Genomic DNA, 21,617 nt, shown 5'->3' with positions numbered 1-21,617 from the left:
GTAACAGCACCGAGAGTCAATAACAGGCCTGCTTACTGATCTGTCAGTCAAATGTCAGAGCACCATGTCATTGAGTACAACTGAATCTAATGCCTTCTGACCGCCAGGATATGACCTGAGATTGGAACATCTGTAAGGTCTGAGCATTTGTTCTAACATGGAAATCTAGAGTTTGTCCCTTTGTGAGTATAACGTTCAGTTCCTGTAATGCAATGTTGTGTTGATCGGTTCAGGTGTGGAGTTTTGTTCTTGAGTTGATATATTGAGTTTTTCTTTATCTGTTGCAGGGATGTGTCCATAAAATCAAAATAAAATAAAATCTAAACTGTGATTTGGTCATGTCCCAAGTCTGAGGTGGGCTTTTAATAATTCCTGTTTAGCGTCCTTGGGGCAGGTATTAGTGTCAAAAAATGAATTGGAGTCTAGGGAAACACTGCATATTGGCCAGTGGTTCAAAATTTTGCTGTGCTTCATGGCCCCATAAGCACCTGCTGATCCACAAAATAAGTTTTTATTGGAGAAAGAGTCATATCTGCATTATTAACATTAGTTTTAATGGTAATAAATGAATGATAAATAAAAGAGTAGGGGTGTAACCCCGACCTCCTGGCCAAATTTGCCCATTGGCCTATGTCCATCATGGCCTTCTAATCATCCCCTTACACTGATTGGCTTCATCACTCTGTCTCCTCTCCACCAATAAGCTGGTGTGTGGTGGGCGTTCTGGCACAATATGGCTGCCGTCGCATCATCCAGGTAGATGCTGCACATTGGTGGTGGTTGAGGAGATTCCCCCTTCATTATGTAAAGCGCTTTGAGTGCCCAGAAAAGTGCTATATAAATGTAAGGAATTATTATTATTATTATTATTATTAAAACAAATTAAATTGATAATGAACATAAATGTAGTAAATTATTGTACAGTAGACTGAAAATGTATTTACTCTAAATATGTATTTACTCTAAATATGTGATTTCCAGGCCTGAAAAACTTTAATATATTATTATTATTATTTTGTAAATTATTATCATCAGCAGCAGCAGGGAAGGTGGGTTATGTTTCTTGCCACCCTCCAATGAATCCGTGCTCCATATGGGCCATTGGACACCCCACTGCTCTGCTGTATTTACAAGTGTGGCTCATGCAGTTGATATACTGTAGTAGGGCTGTCTACTCCATTTGCCTTTTAAAAGAGAGAGACAGAGAGTGAGGAAGTCGACTTTAAAGAAAGAGCAAGTGAGTCTCAGTAAATGTCAAATATAAAGCGTGTGTGACGAAGACTGGCCTTTGAGCTTGGTCTCAATGGAGCCTACTGTTTATTATAGGCCCGAGAGAGCTTGTGATCATCCATCCGGCACAGGAGTGGTCTAATGTGTGCCCACTCACCACTGTGGCGTCAACACGGCTGCAATTATGAAAGAGGGTTGAATCAAACACTGGTGTGTGTTTTGCTTTACCCCATGCTGAGTGCTTGGCTTTACTGCCTTGACTGCTCATGCTCAGATGCAAACACAAAAATGGAAACACTGAGTCAAGTGAACGCTCATCACAGCTGCAGTTCAAATGTCTTGTTCGATAAGATGGGAACGTAATTGTGTTGTAGATGCATGAATGCCACTGATGATTATGTGGCACAAATAACCTTAACACGCACAGACACATTCAGACCCCATTGACTTGGATTGTACTGACAAAACAGTAAAGGCATTCAAAATATCACGTATATTCAAAATATATTCTTTTATGTTCCCAGGAAGAAAGCAAGTCATGAATGTTATATTCCAGGTTCACCAAAAATCACACTATTAAAAAAAAAATCAGGTAAAAAGTAAACCTTTAACATTAAAGGGGACCTATTATGCAAAATTAAATTTGACATGGTGTTTGAACATAAATGTGTATCCGTAGTATGTGTAAACATCCACCATATAATGGTAAAAATCCACCTACTTCTTTTTTAATAATCCCCATAAATCAGAAACAGTGTCTCAAAATGAACTGTCAGTTTTCTGCCTAATGTGATGTCATATTAGGACAAGCCCTGTCCGCTCTCTGGCCTATTAGCATAGATCCCGCCCTGAGTGAGCAAAACACAGTCCGCCATGTTGATATCCTAGCTAGAGCAGCTAGTGATATAATGTCTAGGGCTGGGCACCGACATAAATTTCACAATTAGATTTGATATTGATTCACAAATTTGCGATTTGATTAACTTTGATTCAATATTGATTAATTTGGGGCCTATCAGGTACAGCACATGGTTAATTTCCCCAGAGAAAAAAAAAAAATCTCTCAACTAATGCTGTAAACTACTTAAATTTAAATTACACATAAGGAAGTTTTTATAACAACTTTATAATACATTTTTAATGACATAATTATGTTTCTACTCATTTTTTATATAAACATTTAAATGGTGGCTGTTCAAACATACATTAGTTGAAGAACAGGTAAAAAACAATGAGTACGCAATATAGTGCATATATTTAGCAAATTGCTCCTCTCTAAGTTCATTTGAACACGTTTTTGAACATTGAATGGCTTTTCTGAGGTAAATGTGACATTATATGACATTATTTACAAGCTGTTTTATTGACGCCTTTCCGCGGTTGAAACACTGATTACATGTGACATGTGGATTTCGGTACATTGTACTATATCTTTCAACATACCTTCTGATGTTCATTCATTTAGTATTGTAACTAGTTAAGCAGAAGAGATGATCAGTTCACATGCACGCCGCGCTCCTTTTTTGTGCTTAACCATGATATTATGAGTCAAATAGACATGCTAATATTACAATTGCAATAGAAATACTGTACACACATTCCACATCTCAGTGTGTCCAAACTTTGCAGATAAGTTTATGACCCTAACTGAGAAATAGTCACACAATTTGAAGAAAAACATCCTAAGATAACCTGTATTTCTGATAACTCCAAAACGTGTTGCAGGTTATATTAACCCCCAAACATAATATAAGGGTTAAGCTTTTATCCAGCAATGAGTTTCTATTTTTTGAGTGTTAAAAATACAAAACGATCTATTGTTTGGATACTATAGCTTAATTTTTCTGAACTCTTCTTGAACAAAGGATCAACCCAATCTGACTTTCTTGTGACTTTAGTTGAACTGTTCATATTTGGACCACCTCATTTCCCTCATTTGGTGCCTGTTAACACATTTCAGAGCCGTCACGCTCCTGGGGTCTGTATAAGGAAAACAGCATCTGTGCTGCTGATAAAAGAGCAGTCTGTCACATGTTTGCTTTTACACCCCTCCTAAACAACATTGAAGGCTTCAGAGACCACTTGCTTTTTACCTTTGTCACCTTAAAGTGAAAACCCAGAAGAGTAATGAAAATCCTATGGAAAACAAATATATCTTAAGTGCTTTCTGTGGGAGAGACACTTCTAATATTTATTTAAGCCACTTTAGCCGCATCTATGTTAGTGCTAAAGGTGAGATGTAAACTTTTGAAGGGGCACATTTGAGAAAAAAAAAAAATAGTGGTGTCGGATTTACTTTGATTTAATTTTCACTCAGATATTGCTAGTAAATTTCTCAAAGAAACAGCAAATAACACATTCAATAAACATGACATTTTAAAGTAGAAAGACTGAAATAGTATTTTCTTGTAAAGCCAGGTTCAGACGCTTCACGTTGTCATGACAGAGTCTATAGCTTTTTTTTTTCCTGTCCTCCACAACGGGTTCCATCACATCTGTGATGCTAACCAATAAGAGCACAGAAGCTCTTCCGTACACAGCATTCAAACATGGTGAAAATGAAAGGTTAGGTGGTTGCAACTTGAAAAAAGAAATGGCTGTATTGTGGTCAGTAGACCAGGTGCAGACGTTCCTCTCGTTGGTAGCCGAGGAGCGGATCCACAGCACTATAATCCCACCCACTTTGAAGCGGTACTAAACTGCAGTGGAAAAGCAAACCAAAAGTAAAGCAAGCCAAGCTGTGCCGTGCTGAGCCGAATCGTACCACACAGTGGGAAAGCGCCATAAGATGCTTTGGATACGAAAGTAATTTTAAGAAAACCTGACTCAAAAAAGCTGTGAAAAGTTTATTTCTAGCACTCTCTAGGCCATTCACCCTCCTGTGGTCCTTCAGCAACTGCACGGCAGCTTTGGGTCACCGTCGTGTTGCAAGGTGAACAATTTTCCAACTTCCACCTTCCTAGCTGAAGGCTGCAGGTTGTTTACTGTTTGTTGTATCATCCATCTTCCCTTCTGTCCTGACAAGCACTTCCTGTCTCTGCTGAAGAGAAACAAGATGTTGTTATCGCAGCTCTTCACTGTAGAGATGGTGTTCTTTGGATTGTAAGATATTTTGGGCCTTCGCCTGATATATACACTTTTGCAAAACACCCCAGTTGCAGAATTTTAATAGTACTTTAGCACAGCATAAATAACACTTGATATGGCTTTTTGTAAGCCACTGTTGCATGCACACAAAGACCTGTGCTTTACTATAAAGGATGCAGCTGCTTCAGAATTGCCATCAGTATGTTTGTAGGTTGCCTGATAATGCAGCACTTTGGTCCTCTTAAAGCTATTGAAGTGATTTTATGCTCTCATTTTATTGTAAGATGTTGCATCTGTCCAGTCATAGAGGACTTTTTACTTCAAAACACACTTCCAAGCTGTGGAATCCTCTAGAAACAGCTTTTTTTTTTTTTTGCATGTCACAAAACTATAAACTGTTAACAAAGTTTGGGGTTGGTACGATTTTTTAAAAACGTTTTTGAAAGACGTCTCTTATGCTCACAGAAACTGCATTTATTTGATCAAAAATACAGTAAAAAATCTGAATTTTCAGCATCATTACTGTAGTCTTCAGTGTCACATGATCCTTCAGAATGTGATGAATTGGTGCTAAAGCAGTGTTAATTTTGACAGCAAATTTTGATTTAGTTTTAGTCATAGTCTTTTTAGTTTTAGTCATATTTAGTCATCTGAATTGTTTTAGATTTAGTCTAGTTTTAGTCGACTAAAATCTAATGGGTTTAGATAAATTGTAATGCGTCAATTAAGCATTTCTCTAAAATTTCCAAACTCATTATATACTCTTGGAGAAAACATCTATTAACCTGTTAATATGACTTATATTAAGGTTTGAACATGCAATACAGACACAGATTTAGCTGCTGTGACATATAACGTGTTTATTTACCTTAAAATTAAATAAAGCTACTTCTCATAAAGAAACAAGAACATGGTCTTCTTTTTAAATGATATAGGCCTATGCATTCTTTATAACTTGCATACAACATTCTTCATTCTTTCAAGCAAACAGCAGCTGGTTCTTAGACTGCTATCACTTTAAAGGTCCCGTTTTTCGTGGTTTTTTAAAGCTTTGATTGTGTTTATAGTGTGCAATATAACATGTTCATGTTTCGCGTGTAAAAAAAAAACAGTATTTTTCACATAATTTACTTATCTGTATACCGCTGTTTCCACTGTCATAAAAACGGGCTGATGACTTCCTTGTTCTATGAAGTCCCTCCTTCAGATATACGTAACGAGTTCTGATTGTGCCAGCGGTTCCTGTGTTGTGATTCGACAGCAGTTTAGCGCACCTTGCCCGGAAAGGTCACGCCTCTTACCATAACGTGGAGATGCACGCGCTCAGTGTTATTGTAAACATGTCTTTAATTTTACCCTATCAATCTGAGCCGGAATCAGACCCGGTGATTGGACTGCGGGATAAAAATAACAGTGTTTCGACGACATGGCGACAAACACACTCTACAAACGCAACTCTTGTGTATTCCTGTGGGCGGAGGTTAGTCAAAAAACTGTTTTAGTGACGTCATTAAAGAAGGAAGTAGAGGGATGTAGTCCAAACTGGCCGTTCGATGTTGGCGACTTCTGTTAAATAAAATATCTTGCTTGGCATTGAACTTTGAGCTTTAAAATTTTACAGATTTTATTTATACTCTAACAACAACATTACACACTAACTAAAGTTTGAAACATGGGATCACGAAGAACGGGACCTTTAAAGGGTCATGAAACCCCCCTGTTTTATAATGCCGCGTTCCAGGCAACCCGTAACCCGTGTTTTTCCAACCTTCTACCCGTGAAAGTGCACTGGAACAGCAGTCAAAGCCGTGACTTCCCACCCGTGAACTCGTACTAGATCGATGTACTCCCAGTTACGGGTTCTGACGTCACATAGCCCGCGAAACAACAATGGCAGCCCCTACGGATGCAGTGTTTATGCAAGTGCACGGTAAAATAAAAGGTATAACAGCTTCTCTTGCCTTATGCGCCGTTTTCCTCCTCTGTTTCCCTCAAATAAGCAAGGAGTAAGCACCTTTGGCGATAGAAATGAGCATATGCTGAGCGTAAGCCCCGTACGGTCCGCCATGTTGGTTTGTTTACACTTTTATGCAGTTTGACGTGACTTTCCTGGAACGCTACAAAGTCGTGAGTCGTGATTTGAAATCGTGACTTACGGGCTCAAAAACCTGCCTGGAACGCAGCTTTAGCCCTGGTCGTTCACACCTCTGAGCTGGAAAAACTCAGATTGAAACACGTTCATGTAAACACCTTAATCGATCCGAATGAAATTTCGATCGGATTGGAAGGGGTGGTTTATTCCTTTTCTAATCCGAACCAACAGCAAAAAATTACCATGTATATCGCTTGAATCCGACTGCTTTCTCAATCGTACTCAGAAGTCCCTGGGGCACATGCGCAGTGCAATGTTGACACGCATTACGCAGTGCGCAAATTCACGTTCACGTCTTTAGTTGTAAAGATGTATGCCAACAGGCAGTGGCGTAGCTGTATCCCTTCATCATAATATTGGAAATCTTTCCGTTTTAAAACAAGAAGGGGAGCCAATGGATAGCAAACTTTGCGCAAGAGTTATGCCGGTGAAAAAGTCTCAACCTCGGTCAGTATTCACTACAGAAAGTGAAAGTAAAAAGTGACTGACGCTGCATTAACGGAGCATAGATGAATTTCAAAATAATATGCTAATAACGGTATATAACTGTCTTAATTTATTCCATTATTTCTCTTGTGGCTGTACATATAGTGAAACAAATGAGAATAACTGTATTTCGTGTTAAACAGGTTGTTTTTTTTAAAGTCGGTGCTTGAAGTAAAGCTGCGCTTAATTTTCATTGATGACAGTGTTAGGAAATATTATAGCACACTCTTAATAATTTTAATTATAGGCCTATAATTCATTGTATAATAGACCTAAAAAAATGTTTAAAACATTTTCAAAGATAGCTAATAGCCTAATCTTTTATTATCCTCACAGCACGTATAATATTAATTTAATAATAAAAGAAGCCGAACCTAATAGTAATAATAATAGACTAGAAGAATGTAACAGGCCTACATTAATTGGAAATACCAAATACTCTTAATATTGCCAAGATTCGATGCTTTTGACAACATCTCTGGCTATCGTCGATACATGATCATCGTCTGTTGACGTAACCCGGGTTACCGCAAGTGTGATTGTTATGACGTCACACATATAAACATATAAATATATAAATACATATAAATATAACCCCCCCCCGACGCCAAACCCCCTCGTGCAAGAAGAACGCCATTGTGTTTACAACTGTGACAACGAGCGCTTACCAGGATCAACTAAACGCTGGATTTTCAAAAGTATGTGAAGTTCGCGGCTCCATTGTTGCAGTAAACTTGCACAACATTCTTGAATTCATAATTTATTAGATGCGCGTCGGTCTGTTTATCCATATGTCTGCTCTTGTTTTGTCTTGCTGGTTTTTATTTAGTTATCATCTCGTTTTCGTAAGTGAAAAAATGTAGTTGAAAATCAACAAAATTAAAACTGTGCTAAAGAAACATTTCTTATGTTCAAAACAGTTGTGCTGCTTAATATTTTTGTAGAAACTATGATCAAATTTCAGGATGCTTTGATGAATAGAAGTAAAAAAAAACATTTGAAATAGATTTTTTTTGTAAAAGTGAAAAGGTTTTTATCTGTCACTTTTGAACAATTTAATGCATGAATTAAAAATAAATAAATAAATAAATAAATCTTACTGACCCCAAACTTTTGAACGATAGCATAATTAATCACGTGTGAGCCAAGGGGTCAAGGATTGTTTTTCATTATCATTATTTATCAATTATATTATTAATTTAATGATTTAATTATTATATAGTTATGTTAGATTAATTAATATTATTTTAATTTAATACAGTACTATATACATTTTTCTTAATAAAAAAAATGAACACCTATGCAGTAAATAAACAATTATTTACTATTTAATTTGTTTGATTTAATTGATTATATTGGCTTTTTTTCTTATTTATTTGTTTATGAATGCAAACATATTAGGTGTAGGTTACTGTATATACTGTATGTGTGAGGAGCCTACAGTACCAGCAACTTCTCTGTATTTGGCACTGGCCCTGCATTTCCTCTAGTTTTATATCCACATATGTTATTTCATCCCTATTTAAAGGCAAATCTAGTGCTCTAAAGCCATGACTCATGCTGGTTCCTCTAAGGAATAGTTTTCCTCTGTGCTGTATATAAAAAAAAAAAAAAACTGCTGTTACGTCCAACTTTACAAGTTTCCCTCTTTGGCGTATGGAATATGCTACTTTTGCTGAATGAAACATTTGGCAAACAGTAATGCTCAGTCAGCGTATCAATAATCAGCATGCATTTGTCATCTGAGATGTACTTTGCATGTGTACACCATCCCTTACCATTGGCTGTTGTTAAAAGTAGTCGATGCAGAATCTAAAGCAGAGTCAGGAGACTAAGCTTTCTTTTAATTTTTTCGATGTTATGCATCATTGTAAACCAGACCGCTTTTTGAAGTGCTTCACAGCCGGATTCCTCTGCTCTCAATGTCCTTGACATTGTTAAAGTGAAATGCACAAGGAACATTCAAACATTCATTCGCTTTTTTCACAGTTCAAGAACACTCCAAATCTTATTGAATCAGTTCCAAATAATCACATCTGGACATCACTCAAAAATCTTAAACGAAAAGAAAAAAAACTAACCAGAAGAGACACGCGTGAAATTGAGATGCTTTGAAACAGTCAGTGTAACATACCATTTCGAACACAAGATTGTAATCCTTCACTGAGGTGGGACAGCGATGGCTCATCTAAAGGGTGAAACTTTGAGTTGTTTCACTGCCTTTTGCAGGAGCCATATTTAATCAGCCTCCATCAGCTACAGTACATGCACCACCTTATTAGCCCGATTTAAAAACGTTCACGTCATTCCAAAAAACACCGGCTCCCATTGAAATTTCTGCAAATCAGTGAATAATTGCTGGAACATTGGGTGTTAATGGACGGAGCTTTAAAGACAAACTGAGAGTCTTACATTCAGCAAGCTTGAATGAAAGAGCTGTTCCTGTGCCGCTGTGATAAGCCCAGACCTCCCTTATGGCTTTGTGGACGTCTCCGCTTCTCCTCCTACTCCAGTCGCCACAGAAACACATTGGTGATTTATTTGCAGCAATACAGGGTGACGTTTTGGAAGTTTTCGTTTGTATAGAAAGCATGTAAGAGAATTATGGGATATAGGTTGCTGTGGGAAAGAAATAGAAGGGGTCCTTGACTTGTCTTGCATTCGGTGCTGAACATTTTTTGCAGGTACACACCAGTACCTCTATATGGCAGTGACGCTGGGCAGCTGCTGAATCTGCAGGAATTCAGCTACTTGCAGTCAGAATTTATGTGTGATATGGATACGAAGACTAGAAAACTAGCCAAGAAACTCAGGCATGAACAAAACAGAAATACAGATCAGAAAACAAACTCAAAATGTGACAGAATCACTCTGTTAGTTAATATTAAAAGGATAGTTCACCAAAAAACTTTCATGTTTCACATCAGAAGAAAGAATGTCATACAGGTTTCAAATGACATGAAGGGGAGTAAATTATGTAGGGTTGCCCTCGGCTAAAGATTTTTCTGGTCGACTAGCCTAGTAGTCGTTCATTTTAAGCGATTAATCACACGTTTATTAATAAACCATATAAATCATAATAAAGAGCCTTTAATGCCTGCATAGCCTAATGAGCGCACGCATAAAGCTTGCCACAGCGCACCAGCAATGATTATGAATGCGTCGGGGGAAAACAGCAAGAAGATTGCGTTAACATTTAATAATTAATTGATAAACTAGTGTTTCCTGTATTTTTGGCTGCAGAGATTAACACCGTGTCGTAACCAGACGGGATGCGATAAGATTCCAGCAACAAGCAATTTGACTGTCCACACTAGGCGCGAAAATGAGAAGCGATAAAATCAATCAAAAACCACAGCCAATCAGAAGAGAGTGTGGGCGGGATCTCTCGCCAAGAGCACAGCAGGACACAATGGGCAAGTACATAGTAAAATTCATAAATATTGCACAATTTAAACATTATTTAAAGTACATACGGAGTGACTGAACCAATCTTTGTCATAGAATACACTTGTTTGTTCACATTGAGTTTGAACATTCTTGTGCCCATTTATTTATTTTCAAGATCTGAGGTGAATTAGCCAGTGTTGTTTTCATTACAGCTAAAAAGCTGGGAACACAGAACGATATTCAAACTCACATTAGATGCTTTTAACATTAAATAAAGCACATAAATAGTACCTGATATTATCACTGCCATACTTTGTGTTGCTGTTTCAGCCGCGACGTTGCGGAGAAATAGAAACCGTTTCTAAAATAGAATATTCGGCTGGTTAAGACAAAAACTCTGATTAACATGGAAAAGATACCTTTTATCGCGTGTCGCGGCGTCGCGTCACGTATGATTAGGACACGGCTGACTCTTCATCTCCGCCTATGCCTATATGCTTGTTTCATATGGATTACATATCCTGAGAATATTTGTTTTTTATTTGAATTGGTCCATTTAAAAGTAGACATCTCGTTTTCTGTAGATATATTTTTCGTGTCTGTGAGGCAAGTTTACATGGAGTTTCGGTTATTTTTTTCTTTTCTTTTTTTGGGCGCACTCAAGTTCACAGAGAAGGCAGAAAGCACACACTGTTTGTTTTCATTATTTTACAAAAGCACAATGTTTTGTTGTTAGTGCGCACAAATAAAAGTAGACTCTTCACAGATTTTTTCTCTTATTTTTCAGACCAATATTACAGATTATTTTAAGTGCAAGTGATTGAACTGGCGCCTCCATGTTAGCTGTCATTCAGTAAGCTACTATTCAGCCTTAACACTCCGCACAAACACTTGAATAACCCACATTTTACTGCTCCTACTTACATGTTTTAGATGATAAACCATATTTGAGGTCGTTGAATGACAGGCGAGGGTTTGGATGTCCTGTCTGATGTACTGTATTTACCACATAGACCAGTTTTTAATGATCTGTCTGTCACAGACTGCATGACTTTGCCAATTCCTGTGGATTTTTTCCCTGCGATTAAGTGACTAATGAAATTTTGGTCGACTGAGCCTCTTCTCATCAACTTGACTATTAGGGGGGCAGCACTAAAATTATGACTGGATTTTTCCATTTTTATTTTTTATTTTATTGTTAAAACTATCTATTTCATCCTGTAAAGCCTAATATAAAAGTCAAAGAAATCTATTTTTTAATGGAATAGTTTATTAAACCTTTAGACAAAATCTAAAAAAAAAAAAAAAAATTAAGTATCATTTTTTACACATCAGGCTTTTATGGCTCATATTGTATGATATAAGAGAATATGAAACTCACACTTGAGGAGGGAAAAAAAAATATTCAGAGACCCAAACTTAACAAAAATATGCAATTTGGTGCAGTTTCTCATATTTATATGGTCAAAACATTAGATGAAATTCTGATAACTTGCAATGTAAATCAATGAGAATTTTATAACAGACAACACTATAAATACCAGTTGTTATTCTATATCACCCAATAATATGTCTTAGTAAGATTATATTTAAATGCTTAGTTTAATGATCAAAACTCTGTAGTTTTTATAGTGGGGGCAAAACTTGTAATGCAATGCAATACAATGATGATTAAGAGATCAAATAAAAGTTCCTATAATGAATCATATTTAATACTCATATTTTAACATGCTATTTTTAATGTATGGATAATCAAGTAAACAAATGTTTATGTAGCCTAGTAATAGACACATGTACCACAACCCGAAGGTGGCCATTTTTAGAATTACACTGAAAGGAGTTTAACTTGCTAAACAGTATGAACTATCAATCATATGACAGAAGGAAGATTGTGTACAGCATGATTTTCAGCAAAGTTTTTACCAATTTATAGGCCTTATTAATTTGAATATGAAATATGGCACTGTCAGCTTTAAGGTCAAGGATACATACAACATTTATGTATTGCATCAGAATGCATGTCTTCATTTAAATGGTTGCCAATGGAGAGATGCTAAAGTTTCTACTGATTCTAACCAGCTAAACCTTGACTCATTGGTTAGAAACAATTGTCAGCAGTCTCCCCATCTGCAAAACCGAATTGATGCGTTGAATAAAACTTTACTCTAGTCTCGCTCTTTCTCTGTTTCTCTTTGTTTCCATCTGTCTTGAGGTGACATCATCGTCTAATATCTCTCGGTCCGTTGTCGCAGTGTTCCTCTCCATCTCATTCTCTTTTTTCCCCTCTCCTTAGATCTTTTATTCTCTCTCTTCTGCTCTCCTCCTCTCCATACAGTTGTTTTTGCACGACATTAGAGCAGAGAGAGCTAATGTAAATTATCCTTCTGATTTAAAGCCCATGAGTCACAGTAAATGTCTAGGGATAAATCTGATTTCAGTCATTATTAATGGGAGTGTGTCTGTGTCTGTCACTCTGTGTTTGTGGTTTAGCATTTAGCCAGTAGCTGAGCAAAAATATTTTAGTCGTATATAATATTCCATCTTTAGTCAATAGTTCATTCATTATGACAGTGTTGAATTTGGGAAGGAAGTGCCTATGAACAGTCCTTGCTGAAAAGACCAGCTCAAGTCAGCATGAATTTCTAGGCCAGTTTGGAGATGGTTTAGCTAGTGGACCAGCATGATCCTTCTGATAAAACTGGGATAGAAAGGAAGTCTTGCTTGTTATGCTAGTTACCTAATATTTGTCATGATCTTTGTGTTTGTCTTTGGACTTTTGTTTTACTTCCTGTCTTGTGTGCCATAGTTTTGTAGTTTTTCACCTTGATTTGCTCCTTGATTGGTTCAACAGTTGTTACCTCATTAGCCTCATGTATTTAGCTCTTGGCCCTGTCCTAAATGGCACACTCCGGACTTGTGGACTTCCTCAGAGTCCACACTTTGGTGACGTCATGTAGTGCAGACCTATAGGGCCCTTGGCGCGAGTCCACGAGGGCGCATTGAGAGGTATTTTTGGGACAGACTCGATCGTCACGCCGGAAATAACGGTCTGGTTGTTTTTTGAAAGGAGCTGCAGGTTCGGGGAATATGCTGCCTATTGTTGTTGTTGTTTTTACCATTGTGTTTGCGAGATGGAGCCGAATAAACTGAAAGGTCATCTCATCAGTCCCTTTATTAGATAAATATCACAAATATCTTATACAAATATTATAATATTTAGCATCGAGAACAGGTTTCTTTTCTTTTGCAAAATATTATCTCCATGTCAACTACACAGCCTGCTTTTGCTTATGCCACCTGGGCATTAGACAATATATACATGCTTATTTAAATAATGTATACAGTTGTAATAATACATAATGCTCCATTTGAACTAAGATTACAATTTAAACACATAATAAACATGTGCGTGAGTTTCAGATGAATTTACAGGTTTAAATATAAATACTAGGTTTACATATGACTCAGTAAAACCCTGACATTCGGTTCTATTTATTTAATGAATCATAATGCGATCTTATTATTCAACGCGCTATTATTATGTTTGAGATATCAACCAATGGTCGATGACCATAATGTTTGTATAAACTGTAGGTAACAACTGGTAAAATGTACACCTAGGTCATAAAAACCGTAATGATACCTACACTTAAATATTTTCTTCTCAGCCATGTCATCAATTGCTCTTGGGCGAAATCTCCTCCCATCCGTTGTCTGATTGGCATTTCGCAAGGATTCCTGGGTAGTTAAAGTGTGCGGAGCCTGCATCTATGCGGGCTTCACGGAAGACCGCTTCAAGGGTACAAAGGGGGCGCTGCTGAGCACACTTCAGAGCGTTAAAATGCTGAATGGGACGGCCTACGGACTCGTAGACTTGGCGAGCATGCGCAATTTAAGTCCACGAGACCGAAAGTCCACATGAAGTGCACCATTTGGGACAGGGCCCTTGTGTTTCTCCTGTTCTCCTGTTCCTGGTTAACACACAAGACATTCTCAACAGAGTGACAAATCGATAAATCACCATGGAAACAAAAAAAAGCGTGTCATTCTACTTCTTCCTTCTTTTGTTTAATGGCGATTTACAAAACCTACTTAGTGCACATCGGCAACTATTTAGTGGCTGTGAAATCATTTTTTCAATCTTTTCATTTAATAAGTAATCTTTATTCACTGAGAATAAGAATTATATTGTTTGTTTGATGCTAATTATTTAATAAGGTATCACATATGTATTTTATAATAGAAAGCATATAAAACGTCCTGTTATATAAATGAAAAAAAGCAGATTCGTGTTTAAGATGACAGTAAAATAAATGCATATATTAGAAAATTGAATAAACATTTAAACAGTACTTCTTTATTTATGTGTATGTATGTGTGTATATATATATATATATATATATATATATATATATATATATATATATATATATATATATATATATATATATATATATATATATATATATATATATATATAACTGTAACTATATAGCAAATTTTGTTACATTAAAGTCCCTGTAAAGTCATTTTAAATTATGTGTTCTGAGTTTGTCACACCGCAGAAAAATGTGTTATTAACCACCCAGCCAAATTTGAATGATTAAAAAAATCTGAAAGTAAATGAAATAAGTCATCAAAATCTTGAAAAAAATAGGCAGCGCTCTCTGCTCTCAAACGCTGGGGGCGTGTCTGCTGTCGGCGCTGAAACCACACCCACTCGCGAGAGCTAACTTCAAATACTCCTGGAAATCCAGCGTTTGGTTGTGAGCCTTCATTGTCACAGTTGTAAACACAACAGCATTCTTCTTCCACGAGGGGGTTTGGTGTCACAGCATTTGTTTCCAGGCAGACCATTAAAGAATGTGACACACACATCACCCGGACATCCTATAGAATTCAACCAACCAGACGACGACTTTGAAAATCCCGAAGTGTTTCCAGTTAAGTGAGCCTTCAGATGCATCAGACGTTCAGCCAGCGGTCCGTGGGCGTGATGTCTGTGGTTGAGACTACTCATTTGCTAACTCATGACACACAGCAACAGCTAAAAGTGTTCCTAATGTGTTGGACCTTGAGACATACCTTCACAAGCGCCATAAGAGCTGTGTTTGTGATGTTTAAGTTGGTGGAGGTGCGACATTTGATAGATAGCGTTTGCAAGGTTGTTTAAAAAATGTTTTATTTTTGTAATTCCGCTAGGTGCCACTAGTGTCACAGAAACTACTTCACCTTTAAAAAAAAATCTTACTGACCCCAAAAGCATTATAAATATAAATTGTAGTTAAATTTTTTATTTATTTAACTTGAGTAGTTTTTGGAATTGGCAACAGGCTTTGTGACATCTAATCCAGCACAAATAATGCACATGTTCAAGTTTGTTTTTGTTTGTTTTTTTAATAAAATGAATTTTTTTTTTTTATAGAATTTCTGATTTTTTCATATGGATCGCAGGTGAATGCCGTTTTTTTAGAGCATGTTATGATGCCAAAACAGCATATTTGTCAACAGAAAGTAAATGCCTGAATGTAGTGTAGCAAATGCTATTTTTTAATTGAACAAGGAGATATTTCACGAGAATGTTAAACGAGAGCTGGCATGTTATCTCCCACACATGCGCCCACACGCTAATACCAGCCACAGGATGTTCAAGAACTCTCTGGAGATATTCCAGCTAAACATAAACTTGTACGTCAAACTTGTGTTTGATTTTGAGTGATCTCTCGCTTTATCCCTCAGCTCAGCTATCACCCAAAATACCCCCTTACCTGTGAAATGCACTGCTCATCATCTTAGAGTGAAATGACACTTTATTTTTGTCTCTTCCACTCATATAAGTGGGTTTTTGGTGTGCCTCTATTTCACAATGGGTGAGGGTCAAATCACAAGAGCTATTGGAAAGGGTGTTGGCAAGCTGGCTTTTAAATGACTCTTGGGCACCGTATGCTCTCAATTCCCCTACAGACGCAAACAGCACATCGCGCTCGATAATGGCAGGTACTAGCTAAAGCCCTGAACACTGTACTTCCACTCAAATTTTTGACAAGAGTTGACTTGTATGATTGAATTGTTGTTTTCGTGTTGTTTGGTGGTTTCCTTCTAAGTGTTTTTTGATGATACAGGTCACTTCTCAAATGGTTTTTCGAGTACACGAGACCTCTGAAGACTGGCCACTGTGTAGAATACAGAATCACGGAATACAATAAGTCATTTTGGTGTCGGCTAAAGCTTTGCTTTTGTGAATTTCATGGTGGTTTAATGTGGTTCAGGTTGAGATATTGGATAAAAAGGACCTTGACTGTAAACTTCAGAAGCAGAACTACTGAAACTTACCTTCGGCCTGTTCTTTGGTCTGTTTTATAGGAAGCTACTGGAACGCGGCGTCCTTCAACATGCCATCTTCGTACCTGCATTTCTCCACTTTTCAAGGAGAAACAAGTGCTGACATCTCCTTTTACTTCAAGACCTCTGCTCCCTATGGTGTCTTTCTGGAAAACCTTGGAAACACGGATTTCATCCGTCTGGAGTTGAAATGTAAGAGCCTGGCTCATGTTGTCTTTGTTTCTCCCTCTTTTTGTTATCCCTTTTTCTGTCTGTCCTGCTGCTCGTCTGAATCCCATAGTTATACACTTACAGCTGTGCAGTGTAAAGTTTAAAAAGTGAAAGTGCTGAGCAGGCACTTCCTGTACAGGATCAGTGCACGGTGCCCGTCCTCTTTCCTTATATCTGCTGGTGGACTTCAGTGCCTGGCTATAGTCTATTTGCAGCACTGATTACAATACATTCGCCTCAAATGTTCTGCTGATTGTTCTCCGGTGAGTATAAATGGAGGATTAAGAAGAAGAAAACACAGCTGAAATAATACAGACTCTGTAATTGCTTATAAATGTCTATTTACTGACATTTTACAGCCTTTTTTCCACCAAAATGGCTAGATTGTACATGAGCAGCATAACTGAGGATTTGAATTGTTCGCTGGGTTAAAAAAAGGCAGCAAAAGAGGCAAATCTCTTTCATGCAGATTGAGTTTTTAACCCATGAGCTGAGCTGGCTGCTTCTTCACACTGTTTACCACACAATAGACAAACCAAAACGCAAAACTACACCATTGTGGTTAAATCTTGTATTGTATGCAGTGTTTCATGTTTGCTGAAGTGGTTCCTTGTTGTTGAAGGATTTTTCGCTCTGTAATGTATTACCCATATGTCTTTGTAAATCTTTAAATGCTGTTATGTGCTTTGTCTCCTGTTTCTTACCAGTCAATTGTTCCTGTCTTACTTAGACTGAAGGTCAAAAGGGAAAAGGACCAATTTACAGTCACTAGCTAATGACAAAGATTTTATCCATTCACAAACATACTTTAAATTTCAACTTTAGCTTATAGGACCTAAATGAAAAATATATATATATATTTAATAATTTATTTTACACTGATGAATCCTATTGCTGATATATCCTCTCAGAGGTGTTCTTCATCAGATGATAAAATAATCACAGTGATATTGTCATCTTGTTGCTTTGATTGGCTTTCCTTTCCTTTTCAGATTCATAATACATGCCTATTATGTTCATAGCCAGTCTGCAAATTGGCCTAAATGAATCAAACTGGTGAAAATGGATGGACTGATTACAAAATAAACAACTCACTACTTTTGAAGTGCCCTTTGCGGTCGCATTCCCATTTCTCCTCCCCCGGAACGCGATTTCTACCGACAGAGAGCCACAAACACCAACCCCAGACGCAGTTAGGAAGTTTTATTCGTCCACATTCTTCACAACTTCCCATTCTTTTCTCCTCTTATCGCTAGTAATGCAGTAAAGACTTACATCGCTTTTCTTGTGGCTCACCGACTGAACATTACAACCAAAAGCTGCACAATGTGGCATCTTATATTATATTCCGAGTCGTGTTGCGTTAAAATTAGCAATATGACAGTGTCAGTAGAGCAGTGAGTGCAACCATTTGACGTCACCGACATAGAACGCAAACAAAATGTTGTCCAAATATGTCATGGATTTTTTAAATAAAATAAATCTTTCATGGGTTTTCTACTACATATTTCAGTAAGAGACATAATTTACGTTATATTAAGTCTTAACACCAGGGGTTCCCTTTAAGACATTTGAAGGCCAAAAAATTGGGCAATAAATAGCTTTAAAATCTCTCTTTGTCATCTTCATCACCACTTTCTATTTTCCCCTTAGCCTCCTTATCTTTGAAGTTTATTAGTTTGCATTCCTGATTATTTTTGTCAGTCGTTTAACATTTCAAGCATCAAACAGTTATCAAGAAATGGGTAGTTTAGCTATATCGCGCACTTTATGACCGCTGACTGAAGCGTCACGCTGGAATTCGTTCTCAGCAGCTTCCGTGAATATAAATCCGACCTAGTTTGATTTGACTCATTTGATCTCAAATATTTTAAAATTGACGGCCGGTGACAGACCACTGACAGCTCAGACAAGAAGTTTTGTTATCTTGGTGCTGTGCAAAATCCGTGCAGCATTAGACTGAATATTGTATTAGGCAATTATTTAACAACCTTCATCATCAACTGTATGAAATGTCAGATGACCTACCCCGTCTGGGGGCGGGCAAGTGAGTTAAATGCGTTAAAAATTTTAACGTGTTATTTTTCCTTTAATTAATCAATCGAATTAAGGTGTTAAATCGACAGCCCTAATGTTACATATTATATATTATTATATATAATATATTATATTATGTTGCCTGGTGATTGTGTAGTGCTTCATAGAAAAATGTGTTCTATTTGCATGCAAAGTTCTAGTTCCATTATAAATACTGTGCTCTGAGTAACAGGAAATCATTCCCTCATTTCTTACACCCTCACATACACACAAATCCTGAGCCAGGAGTGTGTTCTCCAGCCATCTCCCCTGGCAGTGGTGTATCTCTCAAGGGCTCTGGAGACACACACAGAGGGAAGCTGCTTAGCGGTTCCATTTGTCAAATTCGCACCTCCTACAGTCTCCCTGTCCTCATCTCTGGGGCACGAGGGAACGCGAGGGTTACGGTGAGGCAGAGGACGTCACATTCCCTGCTCGCTCATTTACACACATTCCTGAATCCATACATAACCCATTATTTTTACACCCTACTGCTTTACCCTTCCTTTGGACTGTGAGGAAAAGCAAATCTTGTTCTCTTTCCTCCATTTTTAAATAAAAATAGGAAAAAAAAGCTTCAGGTGAGACCAAGCAGAGAGAACAGCGACTCGCTTAGTGCTTTCTCAGAGGCTGGTGACAGCAAAACATCAATCACTTGATGAAGGAGTGCAGGGAAAGACGGCCAACTGGGCATTATGCATACAGCAAATGTAAAAGTATGCAGGCTTGTCCGTGGAGAAGACAGCACTTCCCGTCCTGAGTGTTTGTGCTGCTAGCAGGGCACGGATGCATACAAAGTGGCCCTGAATGAGCCTGGCATGATCGGAATATGGAGGAAACAGGAAGGCATTAGCGCTTATTGCTGCTCGTTTTGCCCCAGCAGTGGCACGGCCCTCCGGAGAGCAGAAGGTTATTGGCACCAGAGATCACTGAGGGTCTCGACATGACAGATGGGCTGCCTTTCCATATGCAGCTCTCAATCAGGAGCTTTGCTCAGCTAGAGGGTCTGCATATTAGTGAAAGGAGAACTGCCTGTAATAGAAAGACAAATTACAAATAAAGCTCACTTTAATATTTTAGTATTTCTCCTGGAAAGCAATGAGATTAAATGGAGACATTTGCTCAAGTCTCCTGCTTCTCAAAACCTGTGCAATAATCTGCTATTAAATATCTGAATATTTTTTTTCAAAATGTAATTTAATGTTATTTTAATATTAGTTCTGTCAATTGATTAAAAAATTAACTAATTAATCACACTTTTTTTCAGTAATTAATCAGGATTAAAAACATTGGAGTTTTAAATTTTTTTATATTGTAATATTTTAAAGTCCCCCTGTGGTGAAAATCAAGTTTTTAATGTTGTTTATATGTCTCTCTGGTGTTTCTAACATGCTTTAAGACAAACTATGTGCACGTTTCATATGTTAACACCATTGCTGAGTATTTTCTGTTTAAAGGTGCCCTAGAATCAAAAGTTTAATTTACCTCAGCATAGTTAAATAACAAGAGTTCAGTACATGGAAATGACATACAGTGAGTCTCAAACACCATTGTTTCCTCCTTCTTACATAAATCTCATTTGTTTAAAAGACCTCTGAAGAACAGGCGAATCTCAACATAACACTGACTGTTATGTAACAGTCGGGATCATTAATATGTACGCCCCCAATATTTGCATATGCCAGCTCATGTTCAAGGCATTACACAAGGGCAGCCAGTATTAACGTCTGGATCTGTGCACAGCTGAATCATCAGACTAGGTAAGCAAGCAAGAACAATAGCGAAAAATGGCAGATGGAGTGATAATAACTGACATGATCCATGATTACATGATATTTTTAGTGATATTTGTAAATTGTTTTTCTAAATGTTTCGTTAGCATGTTTTGCTAATGTACTGTTAAATGTGGTTAAAGTTACCATCGTTTCTTACTGTATTCACAGAGACAAGAGAGCCATCGCTATTTTCATTTTCAAACACTTGCAGTCTGTATAATTCATAAACACAACTTTATTCTTTATATATCTCTCCAACAATGTGTAATGTTAGCTTTAGCCATGAAGCACAGCCTCAAACTCATTCAGAATCAAATGTAAACATCCAAATAAATACTATACTCACATGATCCGACGCATGCATGCAGTATGCATGACAAACATCTTATAAAGATCCATTTGAGGGTTATATTAGCTGTGTGAACTTTGTAAATGCACTGTATTATAGTCGAGAGCTCGGGGGGCAGGGAGCACCCGATTTAAAGGGGCCGCAGCCTGAATCGGTGCATAGTTAATGATGCCCCAAAATAGGCAGTTAAAAAAATTAATTAAAAAAAACCAATGGGGTATTTTGAGCTGAAACTTCACAGACACATTCAGGGGACACCTTAGACTTATATTACATCTTGTAAAAACTGGTTCTAGGGCACCTTTAAAACTGCAGTAAACCAAAGACAGTCTCAAACCCGCGGTTTGAAATCGCTGGTGTTTCTGACGACAAAAACTACGGCGGGCTTAAGCATATCATTAACTGACCACGCAAGGGCATCTCAAAAGAAGGTTATCCCGGTATATTTATTTTCTGTTGATGTGAAAAATCGGGTAGATTTAGCAATATGGTGGGTGTATGATGTATATTACGATGTTAT

At 37.4% G+C, this 21,617-nt stretch overlaps 1 protein-coding gene across 2 annotated transcripts in view; it reads left to right on the top strand.

The window, feature by feature from the left end:
• The window catches only part of cntnap2a (contactin associated protein 2a), a 445,145-nt gene that overhangs the window by 357,225 nt on the left and 66,303 nt on the right, over window positions 1-21,617 (top strand). For both annotated transcript variants that reach the window (XM_048174365.1, XM_048174366.1), the window contains exon 16: window positions 16,709-16,879. In XM_048174365.1, coding sequence (XP_048030322.1) covers window positions 16,709-16,879 — 171 coding nt within the window. The remainder of the gene's footprint in view (window positions 1-16,708; window positions 16,880-21,617) is intronic.

The sequence above is a fragment of the Megalobrama amblycephala genome, linkage group LG22 (genome assembly GCF_018812025.1).
Source record: "Megalobrama amblycephala isolate DHTTF-2021 linkage group LG22, ASM1881202v1, whole genome shotgun sequence".
Classification (NCBI taxonomy): Eukaryota; Metazoa; Chordata; class Actinopteri; order Cypriniformes; family Xenocyprididae; genus Megalobrama; species Megalobrama amblycephala.
Note: the sequence above shows the minus strand (reverse complement) of the source record. Positions and strands in the feature narration are given on the sequence as shown.